Genomic DNA, 17,087 nt, shown 5'->3' on the forward strand with positions numbered 1-17,087 from the left:
TGCTAGTGTGAAATTTCCAATTGACGAACTTTCAGACAGGTTGTGATCTGGTCACTTCTCTGCATATTGTGGCCAGGTTTTATCATTTGTCTAGCGACTAACATTAGCCCTAAACTGCTCAAGTTGCAGTTAACGTTAGCGAACACCTGGGGTGTTTGCTGCACTACAACTAGGGCTGGGTATCAGTACTCGATACTTTTCAGGTATCGACCGAAACAACCCGGTACCAAGTAGTATCATAACTGGGCCTGTCAAATGATACCTGCAATCGGTTCTTTTTGTACCCAGATCAAGAAAAAAACTATTGTTTCTATGGTTTTGCTCGCAGCCAATCACCGCAAGCACTCTTCGATTCAATGTGCCATGTGATTGGTTCACCAATAGTTTGTATGGTGGTAAAGCGGGTTCAAGCCGTGCGGAGTTGGCTGGTTATCATTACGAGATGCCGGTGACATTTACGCAACCGATTTGCTTGCTTTTCACATGACTAATATTGAATCAAGCTGAAAAAAAGTATCGAATGAAGTACTCAGTTGGTATTGGTATCGTGTTAAGGGTACTGGTATCAAAATGTTTTAAAGGATACCCAGCCCTAACTACAACTCACCAACTCACTTTACCAAAAATAAAGTTGGTAAAAAAATCATAATAAAGATAGGAACAGCCCTATAAAAAGATTATAAATTATAGTGATAATGTTGTTGAACAGTTTGTGATAGCTTAGCTTAGCTTAGCTACCACTGATGGTTAGCTTCCATTGAAATCAATGGAATGTAAGCTAACCATCGATGCTAACGTGTGAAATTTCCAATTGACCAACTTTCAGACAGGTGGTGATCTGGACCCTTCTCTGCATATTGTGGCCAGGTTTTATCTTGCGATTAATGTTAGCCCTAAACTGCTCAAGTTACAGTTAACGTTAGCGAACACCTGGGGTGCTGTACTCACTAACTCACTTTACCAAAAAAAAAAAAGTATGTAAAAAAAAATCATAATAAAGATGGGAACAGCCCTATAAAATGATTATAAATTATAGTGATAATATTGTTGAACAGTTTGTGATAGCTTAGCTTAGCTACCACTGATGGTTAGCTTCCAATCCATTGAAATCAATGGAATGGAAGCTAACCATCAATGCTAACGTGTGAAATCTACAAACTACAGAGGGGGCAGGGTTTACTGACTTTCAGATAGGTAGTGATTTAGTCCCTTATTTGTATATTATGGCATTTTCCTTGCATTTAACGAAAGCCCTAAACTGCTCAAGTTGCAGTTAACGTTAGCGAACACCTGGGGTGTTTGCTGTACTACAACTCACCGACTCACTTTACCAAAAAATAAAGTCTGTAAAAAAAAAAAAATCATAATAAAGATAGGAACAGCCCTATAACATGATAGTGATAATGTTGTTGAACAGCTTGTGATAGCTTAGCTTAGCTACCACTGATGGTTAGCTTCCATTCCATTGAAATCAATGGAATGGAAGCTAACCATCAATGCTAATATGTGAAATCTACAAACTACAGAGGGGGCAGGGTTTACTGACTTTCAGATAGGTAGTGATTTAGTCCCTTATTTGCATATTATGGCATTTTCCTTGAATTTAACGTTAGCCCTACACTGCTCCAGTTACAGTGAACATCTAGAACAACTCACCTGTACTGTTGTGCACCGTGTGGCAAGTGACTGACTGACTGACTGAGTGAGTGAGCGAGTGAGTGAGTGAACCCTCCTACCGGCAGCCAGATGGGGCTGGCTTATATGCGGAAGTTTTCAGTTCCGCTCAGTCCAGTTGACTTCGAAAACTGAGAACAGACGGACTAAAGTCACGCTCCTCTCTGTCTGAACACCAGACCCGGCATCACAAGGCAAGGTGAGTACAGCACATCTGAGAGAAATCTCTTTACATTAACGCGACAGCGACAAAGAGTTAGTGCTCGTGTGTTACCGTTATCATTTTATGTTGTAGTTAGAAAATGTGCAATTTAAAACAAACACAAGTCATAACACATTTGTTTTACACGCTTGGCTTTCAACAGGTTACAAGTGAAATAATAAAAAAAAAAACATCAGAAAAATGTGGTAATAATGTCTGACATGTGCTTTATGTCACACCCACTGAGGCAACCAAATTTAAAAGTTGAGTTTCCGTGAGAAAAACCAGCCGTGATGGATTGAACAGACGTCCTCCAAAATAAACGCATGAGAGAGGACGACCTGGGCTCAAGCTAAGGCGTTATGTTAGAGTATTACCCATAGAGGTTACATTAAATTTAATGATCTAGACTGAACACACACAGTGAGGTTAAGTCCACATTGAGTGGTTATAATGTAAGAATGTGTCACATGTTTCAGGAGCACAGGGGGTTAACTGTTCAAAACCTAACATGTAATCCAGCCTGTGTACAAAAAGTGTCCTATAAAGTCAGGTTGGAACAAGTTGTCTCACTTGACAACTGCCAAGCATATTAAACGTCACCTTTACTGTCAAACTGCTTTTTTTAATTTAAGCTTGAAGAGGGTGTAGTCAGACAGAAACCGCACATATTTGTGTCATTTATTCATAGAAAAGCGTTATTTCATAATTGAGAAATAATCCGCAGACTTGTGAACAGTACTTTGTGAAAACAAACTCCACTCTGTGAGTCACAATGTCCTGAAATGATGTCACCAGGCAACATTGTCTCCTGAAACGTTGTGAAATGAGGATGACGTCTCTAAAGAGGCAAATCATACACTCGGGATAGAAGAGGATGTTTCTTTGCCAGTAGATTAAGGAAACGTGACTTGACACGGCCGGAGTTTGACACATGCAGTGGAAAAGGGAACAGCCATGGTGGCAAATGACATTTGTATTCAGTTTTACTGTGAGGGAAGTTTAGTGTGAATCCAACCATGACTAGGGAGCAACCAAAAGCTGACATTTCAATTCAGTATCAGATTATTCAGCTACTGCTCAGGAACATATAAACGTCTGAGACTGTAGATAACTCGCTCCCTATTTGTGCTGTGCTGAAAGGGCTTTGTTTTTAATTTGATAGTGCATTAATATTACAGGAACTTGACAGATAAGGTGTCGACTAAGCAGAATTATTGCTAAAACTGGCTCAGAGTCGTGTTGATGTAGGCGCTGCTGATGACATGCTTGTGCAGAGCTGTTTGGGAACACTCAAAGGTGTGGCGTCTTCTCATGTCTATGCATGATATCATTAGGGATTGCACAACAAGCAGGGACATGAGATGAGCCTCATGTTTGTTCTCTCCATATTAGGAGAAAGAAATGATACCGACATGTGAGTCTGGTGTGACTTGAGCGTGATCCAAGTTTCTGCATCGACATTTTATGTACCTTTTTTTTACTGAGATGTCCCAGTTGGCTTTGAAATTCAATACTGGAAGAATCTGGTGTGAACAACTGACATTGTTGTAACGGAGCAATCCAATGCTGTGGATTCCTCCAGGGATCTTCTCTAGCCACGACTTTTGGCTCAAAGATCTTTGCATAAAACTTATGGTATGTTAGTCTATTGTGTCTTGTGTCACCCCGAGCGTTTCAGACTTTAGTGATATGGTAAACAAAGCTCGCAACAGTGTGAAAGATGTCATTGAGTTCCTTATGTTGAGGTTATGATGATGCTTTCATTACTTTTTTTAAAAGCATTTTAATTGAGTGTGCCTGCATTGGGTTATTGATAAACTGACGCAGACAAAGCCTCTCGTGTAAAATACAGAAAATCTGAAGCTTTTGCAGGAGAAAGTGTAAAAAAAATAAACAATGGAACAAAACATTTGACCTTGCAAAGAGGTTAGGACTGATCAGGAGTGGAGGTGATGATATGATATGTTTAAGACAAGCAACAACCTCCAGGGTTGTGAAGTGAAGCCTATGTGGAAGTGCATAAAACTGCAGTTCCTTGAATGTCTACTTGAGGATGGCTCCAGAAGTGACTCTTTACAGTCTGGTACAAAAAACAGTTTTGGTCTCTATAGTTAAGTTCCCCATTCATGATAACTGTACTGAGGGTGAATTTTGTTTTAACTCACCCGTTCAAATGACATTAAAGCTTAAAGTTATGCATAATTAACAGCCTGGCTGCTTTGATTGATAGGTAGGTGGTTTGCTTGAACACATGGGCGTCATTTAGCTCATGTCAGGTTCTTTATACTGTCAGTGCTTTTTTATGCTTAAACATTATGCATGTGTTCTTAATTATTGTTATGACAGTTATTATTATTTATTGGCGTAAGTTTATGGGTAATTTACCGGGTTAGGCCTTGTAATTTTTCCTAAAAAAATGAACTTCTTGGCTCACCTCAAGGCTAAGTCACCTTGAAGAGGGAGGCAGCTGTCTTTGTTGCCGTCTCATTATCTTGCATATTCTGCATGAGTGTGTGCGTGTGTGTATTTGTGTTTGGTTGTATTAGTTTGATTGTGAACGTGTGTTGTATAAATCGTAGAGCAGTGCACTCCGTGCTTTCCAGGTCCCTATCGCTTTCACAAGTGATTTTATTTCTTCTCCCACACCTCCTCGCACCCTTTTGTGACTCCTACCACTGGCTTCTTTTAAAGAGCTTGCTGCCCTCCGGGCGTGATGGTGAGACAGCCAGCAGTCTGGATGTGTGTGTGTGTGCCTGTACATCTGACCAGGTGACGGGCCTCAGCAGGTGGTGCTGCGTCCCTGAGGGAAATTGTGACGGCAGCATGACTAACAACCTCAAAATGACATGCCTCTGGGTTGACAAGGCATTATTATTCATGGAATAGTGATCAGAAAAGCATGCTTCGCACTGCCCTGCGCACAAATATGTGAATATTTAGCATCCTTTCTTGTGCTTTTTTTCAAGGCAAGCATTGAAACTGTTAATGCTCACTTTAAGAAGTCAAACTTGATGTTCCAGCCATGGATTATATACCTTATAAAGTTGAAATCTTCTTCACCAAAGCCAGAAATAAAAAGGCAGCTTTGTCATTAGCCTCATAGTTTAAAACTCAGTTTAAAAAGTTCAGCACTGACTCAAATCCCTCTATTCACCACCTAGTTTCTTACCTATCTTTTCCAATTTGTTCAAGCAAAAAGCCAGACTTTAATTTCATTACATCAGCTCTATAAGCGTCCTCTCTAAAGTAAGTTTTGATAACCACTAACAATGTGCCCGTCTGTTCAAACTTAGACTCGACTTTGTTCACCCTTTTTTCCCCATGTAATTACTTTGTACTATACGTGACATATAATGCTTGTGGGTTCGCCTTTGATGTCATGTTTTCATGTCAACATACACTCTTCCTGTTGGGCGTTGCAAAGGTGACATATTTCCACAGGATCTGTGGGGTTTTTTTTTTTTCTGAATCTGACACACAGACAGATTCACTACAGCCCGTTAGTTGAATACTCATACCAGACCACAAAGTAAAGTGTATTCTGCAAATATGGTATACCAATTTCCTTCAGTCACCAACCTAATAAATGTAATAATGCACTAAATGTTAACATGTGACTGCACTTAACCTCAGTCTGGCTTCCAATAAATAGCTTGCACTCTTCAATTTTTCAGAGGGAAAAGGAATGCACGACATGCAGAGCTTCAACCTGCGAAACTCAATAGTGCATGAAAATTTTATGATCTTTGCTGTGCCTCATTTTTGGAACTGTCCATTTAATTTGGAAGCACACACACGTATAGTTAGGATTAGTATCCATCCATGAAGTAATGTAGATCATGGTGCATTTAGCCATTGAGATGTTTCCAAATCGTTGAAATAGAAGGCTAAACCTGCCGTCCAATCAAATACAGAGTTGTCAAGTTTCCAAAAATCCTGATTATGTCTTGCCTTCACTCTACTCTTTTATTCTTCTTCTCTCTTCTACTCTATGCAGGCCCAGCAGCATCACAGTTACCTGATGAAAGGCCGATGCTCACTCGTTACTGTTATAAGCTAAGGATTAACAGGGGTTTTCAGAAAGATGTTTGAAAGCTGACGAGAAGTTTTAGATGAATGTTTCAGACTCTTAAATACCCCTAAACCACAGGAATGAGTGTTCAAGATGATACAGGTGCACTAGACCATGTGTTACTGGGACGATGACTGCCAAAAAGTTGCTCAATCTTTTGGAAAAAATTAGAGACGACACCTCTACCTCCTACCTTCTTGCCTTTGGTTGATTATATATAGTTTTGTTTGCCTGTGTTTAAATCTGTTTATCTACAATAGGCTGCCCTACAGTATGTCCATAATATATATGTGTGGGCTTTTTTTCAGCAATAGTTTATCAGTCTGTGTATCTTCGTCAGAACGTATACAAGCAGTAGGTTCAGTAAAAGGTCATTGAGTGAATAGGTTCAAAGTGCAGCTCCAGACTCACTGACCTTTACCTTTAAGGTAAACAAAGGATTTTCAGTGCTTACATGCTACTGACGTGTTTTTAGAGCTTGCTTGCAACTACTGACACTTATCGCAAGCCCCATTTCCAATTTGTTCTGGCATGTGTGTCGACACTTTTTTTTTTCCAGGTAAGGAATGTGTACAAAATGAAAATGCTATCTTTACAAAACAAAAGCCGTATACACATCAAAAAAAGCGAAGTTGTACTAAGCCTCAGTGGAGTCATACAAATTCTCCTTGTTTGGGGGTTATAAATTGAAACCATTTGTTCTAAATTTGGTAGAATTTGTCCTTTTGAATCCGCAAAGAATAAGTCAAATTTTCCATTTTAAATATTTCCAAAATAGTTTCATGCCAATGATCCACTGTAGAAGGTATTGGACTTAACCAGCTTCTAGTGATTGATTTTTTGCATTGAAACAATTTAATGCTTATTTTCTTTAAGAAGAGTCAATATTTTTTTTCAATGTATTAGTGGACTAATACATTCTGAAGTGTGGCTTCCTGTTGTATAATAAATGACACACTTCATTATAGGTTATCTCCTACTATGTTGTTTGCCAGACTATCATTTGTCCATTAGTACTTGAGAAGATATACTGTACATGATATATTACAGACTCACTCTTACTCCCATCATTGTAAATGACATCGCTCGGGACCTGGCACCGATAATAAAGATGTCAGCGGAGAAGAGGCCTATTAATAGACGTGATTTTAGATAGCTTTAACGTGATAATGTTTAAGCAAGCGATAAGGCTGTAAATATTATTAACTATTATCACACATTCATAGCACACAGTGGTGGAACAAGCAATTGCATACCTTTTTTAATCAAGACTCGTCGGAGGAATGCTTGTGTTTGGGTTCAGCATAATTTGCAGTTTACCGTGCTTTACCTTGAAAGTAATCTTTTCTAAATAGGGGTTGTTGGCTGCACACCAATAGTATATTACTTCGCGTGATATCCTGTCTGTTTACATGCTCTTTTTTCCTGTTATTCCCCTCCTTTCCTTCTTGTTCTCCCTTGTGTCTGTGATATTTGTCTGTCTCCTGAGCGTGAGCACGTTTTAATCCCCCATTAAAATGTGCTTACGCCCAATCAAGTGTAAACTATTTTATCTCTATTTATCTCTTTTTCTGTCTCTAGGTGAATCATGAGCAGCAGCTACAGTGTCTCTCTGGCTGGCCCTGCCCCCTGGGGCTTTAGACTACAAGGAGGGAAGGACTTCTGTCTGCCCCTCACCATCTCACGGGTGAGTGGAACACACACACACACACACACACACACCACTTATGTACCCTTCACTCTATAATAGTCACCTCTGAGGAATGCCGCTCATGCTCACTATACCATTTGCATAGTGCGTGTGCCATTTGTCTCCTGTGTGACACTCATTGCTGGATTTAGACACCTTCTCTAACAGTTCATGGCCTCTGTCACTCAGTCTCTCGTCAAGGCTACGTCTATTGTCATAATATTGTTACATAACTGTGCCGTAAACTGCAACATCCGTCAGTTTAAAAAAAGCTCTTGAAATTCTCTGATGGCCTTTCGGGATATATTTTGAGGGATTAAGCCGATAGCTGTTAATGGCTGCTGTCATTTCGGTCATTCAGATGAGGGATAGTGCTAAGAGTCCTGGCCTTTCTCCCTGGCGTTAGTCCTGATGCGAGACACAGGAGAGTATGTATACTGTATCTGCAAGGGAAGCATTAGACCTGTCCTTAAACGGCCCATCTGACTGAAACTCTAGTAAGCCACACTGGCTCTGTAATAGCTATTTGGGACTTTGGGCCACAAAAACTCAAACGGGGATTTGGCTCCGGCTGACCAGGTTCTATTGAGCCGTCAGCTGCGAGAAAGGCTGCTGAAGGACACACTTTGAAAAACATTCCTGTTTATGAGACATGTCCAGCTTCAGCCTATACATAGTCACACTGTGCAAACAAAATGTTGGTTACACAAATTAAAAGAAAGTCTGCAGGGCGGCTTACTGTAAGTAGCAGTTGTTTTCATTCCAAGGGCATCTGAAGTGTCTCAATTATACTGACATAGTCTCTTGTCAACAGGATTAAAAGTAGGCCCTCCACCAGTGCAGTCTATGCTTTGACAACAACTCTGCCTGCTGCGAATGAGAATGAGCCGTGTTATTCACTTCTTGCTGCTTCCTGTTATGTAATCGTAATCTCAGTGTCACGGACAGGGTCAGTGACTCTGTTTATCTGTTGCTGGTCGGATCAGTTACAGAATTTTTGAAAGTTGTGTATGGGAAGGAGAAGTGACTTTTCTCAAGTGGCTTAGGTGTGTTAGGACACAGTGCTTCGAAGAGAATGAGAAGGCCAGCATAGCTTACTCAGACTATTTTTATCCCCCTTGCCACTATGATAATAATGGAATGCAGGACATTATGTTGTTATAGTGGCACGTAGCTGTCAGCGGACATCATGTCAAGTTATCTCAAAAACAATACACGACTGACCTTCACACGCGACACCTGATTAGTTACTGAAGCACCTTTTATATATAGAAATATGTAAAAATCCATTTCAGTGAGCAACAGGAAAACAAAATCTGCATCAAATTTCCATTTGCTCTTTCAAATTTGGCATCAGCTATTGAAAAAGCACAAGGCCAACATCTGTCCAAAGTACCCCTCAGTTTTTAACAGCTCTGTATAGTTTCACTTCAAATTCTTGAGGTTCTGCAAATAGAAAGGTGCACTCACCCTAATTACACGTTAAATATTTACTATTCAGACTTGAAGTAAGAAAGTAGAGGTAAGAAAGATTTTTCCGTTGATATGGTGCAAAAAGCACGCTGTGTAAAACTCCCAGGACAAACGAAAAGCAGGTGTGCTGTGCACCTGACCCCTCACTGTGATATCTGTAGGGATATGCCATATCACATTTTTTCCAATGAGTTTAAAATAAAATGAGACAAATGAGTTGGGAAATGTGTCAAAAAAAAAAAAAAAGAAGCCAGACAGAAGCCTTGAATCTGTTAAAACACAAGTGCATGTAATGTGGTGGTTTTGATCATGTCTACTCCATGGACTATAAAAGTGTTGAATACCTTGTGTGTCCAACGGCTGTCTGTCCTGCGTTGAATCACCAGTGGTCTGGAGCGTGCCATAGCACTGCCGAGCCAGGCAACATGACTCGCACAGCTTTTCATTCCTTCACATTATTGGTTAGTGTCATTCCTGTGACATGTTTTCCTTCCACCACATGACCAGTCAATGGCACCGTGAATGGCTCAGATTTCTTGTTATTGTCCGGGCGCCAGGAATAAGTGTCCCTTTTGTCTATTTATCTTCCAGATCCCAGTGTCACATAAGGCACAGCCAAAATAAAGCTCTCAACGATGCAGTTAAACCCGAAAACTTTCCATTTTGATACATATATTTACTTAAATCTGATGTCAGATCTGGTACTCCTAAAGTCTATGTAATCTGTCATTGCTGTATGTGAATGAGTAGAAGGTACATACATGGAAACATCTGCCAACAGTTTAACTTTAGTTCCTTCATTAGATGAGTGAAAATTACGTAGACCACAGGCCTATTTTAAGGTTCATTAGAGACCCACAATGTTAAATAGACTGCCTTTGTGGTAAAGAATATGCATCTGTTGCTATCACATTAAAGCGTATATTTATTTATCTTAGAATGATTTGATTACTGTGGAATAATGGTGTAATGACTTTACATATGCTTACCATATGTAACTGATCCAAAGAATACGTACAGTACAGTACAGTATGGCTTACAAGACAACCACAGACTTATCCTGATGCCTTTTTTAGGAATATATGGCTTTTTGCCTAGTAATAACACTAAATCAGTGTATGAGGTGGAGTATTTTCCTTAAATCATATGTGTTGTATGCGTTTGAGTTGGGCTTCACATTGTGAACAGCAATGCTCACATGCTAAACATGCAAAAAGCATCATACCACCTACACCCCAATTTAGGGCCTTAGAAATAACAATCAAGATGAATTAACACTTCTTTAATTCAGTCATATTGTAACAATCAAGATGAATTAACACCTCTTTAATTCGGTCATATTGTATACTGCACGTGTTTATGTGTCAAAAAGGTTAGACATAAATACATTTAACAATGCAGCTGATTAAAAGTGGGACCACCCAGTATTGTAAGAATGACTTATGGAGGAAGGGGCTACTTATGTACATAATATGTGCGGGTGTCTGTGTTCCTGTTGCTCCAGACTTCTTTCCGTTCTCGTCTTCTGCGGTTCTTTCAGCTCCTTTTTAGGTATGTCGACAGGCTTCCACACGGGAAAGAATTCAATTATTTTTGCTTATGATACAGTGGAAAATGTCTAAACGATATAATGTAGGAGAAGTTTTATCAGAACTGAAGCTGAAGTAAAGTAACAGTAGCTCTCTCCCACCTAAATGTGTGGTGTGGTTGGGTCAGTTTTAGGTCAGCACAACAAAAAAATGTCCTTTTTGTCCCCCCATTTGACCTTTCACTTCCTCCTCTTGTTTCTCACGTCCTTTTGATTGTTGTTTTAGTGGCATGTGATACTTTGAGCAAACTTTATACAAACTAATTTTAGCCATGTGTTAGCAGGAGGCTCCCGAGCTCCTGAACTTGCTCTTCTTTAAGCACCACCACCATGTGTTAATATGGTGAAGCGCTCTCAAAGAAGAGGAATGTGATAATGTAGTGTATCTGGGCAACCCACATCAACATGAGGGGGGAATGGTTTTCTTTGTCCATTTGTTTTAAGAGAAGCGGATCCAATAGAGCTAGACGGCATCATGCTGTGTTCCTGGCAAATATTATGAGTTAAATCATAAAATAATGTCTGTAAGCGTATGTTTATGATATTAGTATCTTTTGGTTGATAGAATTGATCATAAAAGGGAATTAAAAGTATGATTCGGTCAATGGCGAGGAACAGAGATGAGTGGACTAAGAGTTATGCTTCGTGGGGTTCAAATGAGAAGCTGAGACAGCTGTTCCTGTTGTGCTTTTATTTTGGTTTAAAACCTCCGTCACTGTGCTCTTTTATGCCTGTTACTCACTAGTCTAATTTCTGAAATGATGCTTTAAATGTTGAAAGGCTGACCAAACTGCATTCTACTTTCATCTACTCACAGTAGTATTTGTTCGTGCAACAGTGAGGATAACCTCCACTGACATTCAGCTCCTTAACAATTTCTGCATGCATTGATGGATATCGACTGAACTGCATAGTCAGGTTATTCTAATGATAGCCAGTGCTGAAATGCTGCTCCCTGCTATTACAGGAAATCTGTATGTTGTGTTTTTGTCGACAGAAGTTTGCGTCTTGTGTAGCTCACTGGATAAAGAATAATCTGACTTGCTCTGTCTGACATAGAGCCATAAGTTTTGTTTCAGTTCACGTCCAGAAAAAATAAAATCAAGCGGTGAAAAAACTCCCCTGGCATTTTAGAATATCATTGAGACAGATAGTTTGTGGTCTGTGTTGTACAGCTGCCAAACAGTTTGTGTGTATTTTTGTTTTTTATCTGTCTCTTGTATTAAAATCTCTTGGGCATTTTTGCAAGGAAGCCCGAATTTAATAGAAACCAGTTCTGTTTATCCAGCGTTTTCATAGCTTTGTGTATAGTATATACACAACCCAAGATATATTATAATAATCTGTGATTCTGTGCATTGTCCTAAAGTGGTGTTCAGGTTACATATGGGTTTATCTGCAGTATGTGTTTGATCCCAGTATGATCTCCCTGGTGTCTTTCTAGCATTGCATTGAGGGCATCTGCTTTCAATCTCACAAATCCTATATGGCAGAGCTATAAAGAATAACCAAGCTGTCACTTGATTGTGATTTAGATCACACACTATTTTCTTGTGTTAAGATGAAAGATATTTAAAGGAAAAATTTGCTAAATTAAAAGGTACAAGAGACAACTGCACAAGATGTATCTTCATGGCGATATCTTGGACTGCATCCAACTATTATCAGTGTGTCTTAAGTTCAGTTGGATTAGAGACATCATCACCATTGATTGTAACTCATTGACAACAGGCATCCCCTCGCATGTTATAAAGCATCGTAAACTGTCTGGATTGAGGTGCAATATAAATGTAATCTTTGATCTTTGCAGTCATGCGAAATATGTATTAATATCCCAGCGGATCTCTAAGTTATGTTGTAGCTTTGATAAACCTACGATTTCATGTTACAGAGAAACTGTATTTTATGTTAACAGGAGATCAATTTGTGGTGAAGTCTTTTTGTGTCAGCCCAGTTATTAATATATCATACAGCGAGAACATTTTGCCATCCAAACAGTAGGTGAAACGTAACAATCATTGTGCCATACGACTGAATCCAAAAGGGTCCAATCCAACCCTGCAGGAGGGTAGAATGAATCATGGATGAAAACCAGCAGTCGCTCTTGGCTTGAGCCTCACCATGGCTAAAAGCCTTTTCATATCATCTGCCTCAGCGGTGCTAGTCAGCCCTGGGTTTGTTTCTGACCTGACTAAAGAGCATTCAGTATTCAGTGCCAGGTTGGTACTGCTTTGTGTTGTTTTGTTTGCGTTGTCATGGCAATTTGACTAAGAGCTCGTATGTAGGTCCTCTTGGCATCTTGTGTTTTCCAGCAGCCTGATTGATGTACTGGGAGACTGGGGTCAAACCATGACAACCATGGGTCTACCTCTGTTCAAGTGCCCCTAATTGTGATGTTTGGATTGGAGGGGGAAAAAAACCCAACAACTTGGTATTTGGTCCCCTCCCAGGTGCGCAAGACAATAAACTTTATGGCTTCCGCTTGTGCTAGCCCAGCAGGTTGCTGTGAGCTGTACTGTCATATTCATTCTGGAGATCCTGCAGGGTAAACCATTTTTCTGTGATGGGCTTTACAGGTTGCGTGCAGGAACAACTGTCCTGCCTTTTTAAAGGAGAACGCCATACCGTGTGATAGGTTTCAAGATCAATAGACGGCATTTTAAAGTCCTAACTCATGTTTGAACAAATTGGTCTCACACTCACTAATTCATGGGAAGTGTTAGTCTAAGGCAATTGTATAATTACATAATCAGAGTAGGTCTCTGTGATGACACAATGTTAGGCCCAAGTCTTGTAAGTCCATATAAGGTCCTCTATCTTAGTCTCACAGACGTGACATGCATCTCACTGGCCTTCAGTCCTCACCACAAGACACTTCCTGTAACACGACTTCTCAAATATGAAATGACCACAGCCCTCTTCCTTACTCCATAATTTCACTGAAAGCAGGAAGTTACCCCAGCATGAAAGATGATTATTACCCCACTCACATCTGAAATGTTATCTTAAATGTGTTACCTTACCATAAATATGAATAAAATGTGATAAATAGATGAGTAGAAATAGAGTTTTGTGTGGAGTTTAAAATGTTTTACGTAAAGCTGTCCAAAAATACAGCATTAATATGTTTAATTAATATCAGCTAAACAAAGCTTTTTTCTCTCCAAACAGATTTTTGTGTTGTTTTCACCAATAATGAATTATATTTCCTTATTATTGATAAGTTGATTACTGAGTAAACATCTAAATATTTGGACGACACTGTTTTTATTATTTACTTTTATGACTGTATTTGATCATGGTTATGAAACAGATGGGTCAAATACACATGGAAGCAATGAGTTGTTAATTTCTAGGCTTCAATTCCACTTGTGTTTTTCTAGTTAGTCTGGTACAAAATCCCTCTGGATTTCTCTTAACAACAAGGCAAAGATATAGTTATTCCACAAAGACGTTTGTAGCAGTAATAAATTAAAGGCCTTTTCAGCTGGTAATGTCATAATCTCTAGTGTACCAAAAGATTTCACTATAAGCTCTCAGATAGATCTGCCAAGTATTGTGCAATATTCTGTATTTTGTAAGCTACATTTGTAGTGTGGAGCACGTCATTACCAGTAACTGCTCAGCGGTAAAATCAGCAGTGTGGAGAGGACCACAGCAGCACAGCAGCCCCACCATTATGTGGCTGGAATCCCATTCAGGTAGAGGCGGTTGGAAAGACAGTTCATTCATTTGGAAACGTCTTTCTCATCCCAAACAAACAGCTAGTATCCTCGTTACTCTTTCAATAAATCTTCTCTTTTTGATTTACACTGTGTGTAATTGGCTTGGACGACTTTTTTATTGGACCTAGCAAAGTTTAAAAAAGTAACTTGTGTTTTGCAAATTTTGATTAAGTGCTCAAATTACATAGTATGATGGTATTTGGTTAAAAACACGTTGCTAAAACATCCCGTTCTCTTGAGAGAGCTGGGGTAGCACAGCCAAAGTTCCAGTTCATTACTTATCTGCTCTCCATCACGAGTGCTTCAAACCTCTCTTGATTTATATTTATAGACCGCGGATGCCAGAGATTCTTACTGTAACATCTATTTGTTTTGTATCCATGTGAGAAAGGCCGCGTTTGACTTAAAGAATTTTGGATTTATAAAGCACTCTCTGTTCACCGCAGACTGAAGCAGTAAACATTGTTAGCCACATATAAAAACAAAAAACAAAACAAAAAAAAACATATTTTTCCTCTTTTCATGTGTTGAAATGTTTAAGGAATTGCCATATATAGAGCTGTATAATCGTCTTTTGTCACACCCCTACAAGGAGAGAACCTCACATCTCTTTTTCACGCACTCTCTTCCTCTGTAACAAACACAAGCGGATAAAGGCATGCAGAGAGGGAGACATGGGGAGAGTGAGACAGACAAATCCATGTCCCCGGACGTGCTCATTCAGTAATCCCAGCTTTTTTTTTTTTTCTGCCATTGACCTCTGGAGCTGTCGAGCAGAGTAAGACAGAGCCAGCAAATCCCAGTGATCTCTAAAGAGTGCGTACACTCACTCTATTAGCCACCGCTCTTAAGAGCAATGAGTTGTTTTATTGAAAGTGAATGAGTCAGGGCAGACTCGATAAATGCCAGCAGGTGTGTCTTTGAGTGTGTGCCGGATACTGAGTGAGCAAGTGATTCAGTTAAAGCTGTGTTTGTGCGTGCGTAGCAAGTACCCTTTCCCCTTTGTGAGTAACACTTAGCATGTGGCTGCACTATAGGTTTCCATGACATTGGTATGCATACATCAGCCTCAACTATGCATTCTTACACTTCCCGCTACTGATCTGCTTAATAATGACACAAGGCTCCAGAGAAACTGTGTCGGTCACTGCCACAGCACTGTCACTTCATTCTCATCCTCATTCCTGCTCTCTGTCCCTCCCACTCTTTTGCCTCATTTTTTTTATTACAAGGGTTAACACAATGGCACATTCATTATGTCTCATTGGCTCCTTCTAGAGTTACCTAACCTGAATGCATTCTTTAGCAGAGAGGAGAATGGATATCTTGTTTTATGTTTATCTGTCTAAATCAGGGCTGGTGCATATAAACAACTACTCTCACGTGTGTGTGTGTGTGTGTGTGTGTGTGTGTGACTGAAGGTCTTTTACTTTCTTTTAAATCTTATCGCTTCATAAGAATCCATTGAGGATTTCTAAGTGTTGCATTTAATTGTTTTCTGAAGTTCTGATTTTCTACTCAACACCCAATAGAGTTGACAGATAAAACCACTTTCCTCCCATCATGCTTCACACCCTCTTAATTATACTTTTCAGTCTCTCAACACATTCATAGACCTCACCCGGGTTTCCACTTTACGTATACGTCTGGCTTTCCTCATTTTGTCCAAATGGTTTTTATCAGTTCTGTTCTCTTCACACCGCTGAAAGCTGGCATCAAGATACGATCAAAACAGAGCCAGAGAAGATAATAAGTACAGAGAGTTCTTTCTTGTTTCCATGATTGCAGCCAGCATGGCTGTACATGTGTGAGCGCGCTGAGTGATCGATGAGGTGTACACAGCGTTGCGTAATCACCCGTCGATCGCCACACCTGGAAGAGAGTCATCCCATCGTCATGTTTTTTTTATTACGTTACTTCCTGTGCGTTAAATGCAAGTCTGAGCGTGGTGCAGAGTGATAGAAGACGTGATAAACCTCAACACTATTTACTCTACAGACAGTTGTAGAGCTTTAGGCCTTTAAGCTGTTGCTACCAGATTTGGAGAGATATAATGTGGAATGGTTCTACCTCTAAAGATGGTGTTGCTTTTTACACATCCCATATTAAAAGTGCACTTTTTATTTTGTTTTTGGGTATAGGTTTAATTTATAATACATACATGTAATTTAAAATACAGAAATACTAGTTTTACACAGCATGTACAATGGCCTAGGATGTGAAGAAAAACATTTATTTGTGTGATCATAAACACAACACGGATTTGTGAGGCTGGGTGTGAACAAGAGGTGGAGCCAAGTAATTACTATTGTAAAGAAAAAAAACCTGCTCCAGGGCACACAACCTGTGGACTAGAGCCGTTTAGCATGACAATAACAGATGAAGCACACAGCAAAGGAAACCCTGGAGTGGCTTCAATCTTTTGAATGTCCTTAAGAGACCTAGTAACAGCAGTGAACGTGACCCCATCAAAAATCTGAGTGGAGAATTTACCGACTCTCAGTCTGATATTTTACTCCGACAGAGCTCGAGAGGATCAACAGTGGAGAATTGGAGAGACTTAAATTTCCCAAATGCAGATGTCCAAGGCTGGAAGAGGCATAACCAACACCACCTGTCTGTATTCGCTGGCAGTGGTGCTCTTTTAAAATACTTTTCCC

General features: G+C 39.7%; 2 protein-coding genes across 8 annotated transcripts in view; one reads left to right on the forward strand and one right to left on the reverse strand.

Annotated features, from left to right (window-relative positions):
• Positions 1-10,564, reverse strand: part of gdnfa (glial cell derived neurotrophic factor a) — a 64,165-nt gene extending 53,601 nt beyond the window's left edge. For 2 of the 3 annotated variants that reach the window (XM_027282065.1, XM_027282063.1), the window contains exon 1: positions 1,657-1,726. The gene's annotated coding sequence lies outside the window, so the exon portion shown is untranslated. Of the gene's footprint in view, positions 1-1,656; positions 1,727-8,380 lie in introns of those variants that run through there. The other variant, XM_027282064.1, reaches the window with a different exon arrangement.
• pdlim5b (PDZ and LIM domain 5b) overlaps positions 1,736-17,087 on the forward strand; it is a 35,479-nt gene continuing 20,127 nt past the window's right edge. For 4 of the 5 annotated variants that reach the window (XM_010738112.3, XM_010738130.3, XM_010738121.3 and 1 more), the window contains exons 1-2: positions 1,736-1,873; positions 7,533-7,638. In XM_010738112.3, the coding sequence (XP_010736414.2) occupies positions 7,540-7,638 (99 nt within the window). In that variant the 5' untranslated portion in view covers positions 1,736-1,873; positions 7,533-7,539. The remainder of the gene's footprint in view (positions 1,874-7,532; positions 7,639-17,087) is intronic. The other variant, XM_010738104.3, reaches the window with a different exon arrangement.

Source organism: Larimichthys crocea, chromosome IX (genome assembly GCF_000972845.2).
Source record: "Larimichthys crocea isolate SSNF chromosome IX, L_crocea_2.0, whole genome shotgun sequence".
NCBI lineage: Eukaryota > Metazoa > Chordata > Actinopteri > Sciaenidae > Larimichthys > Larimichthys crocea.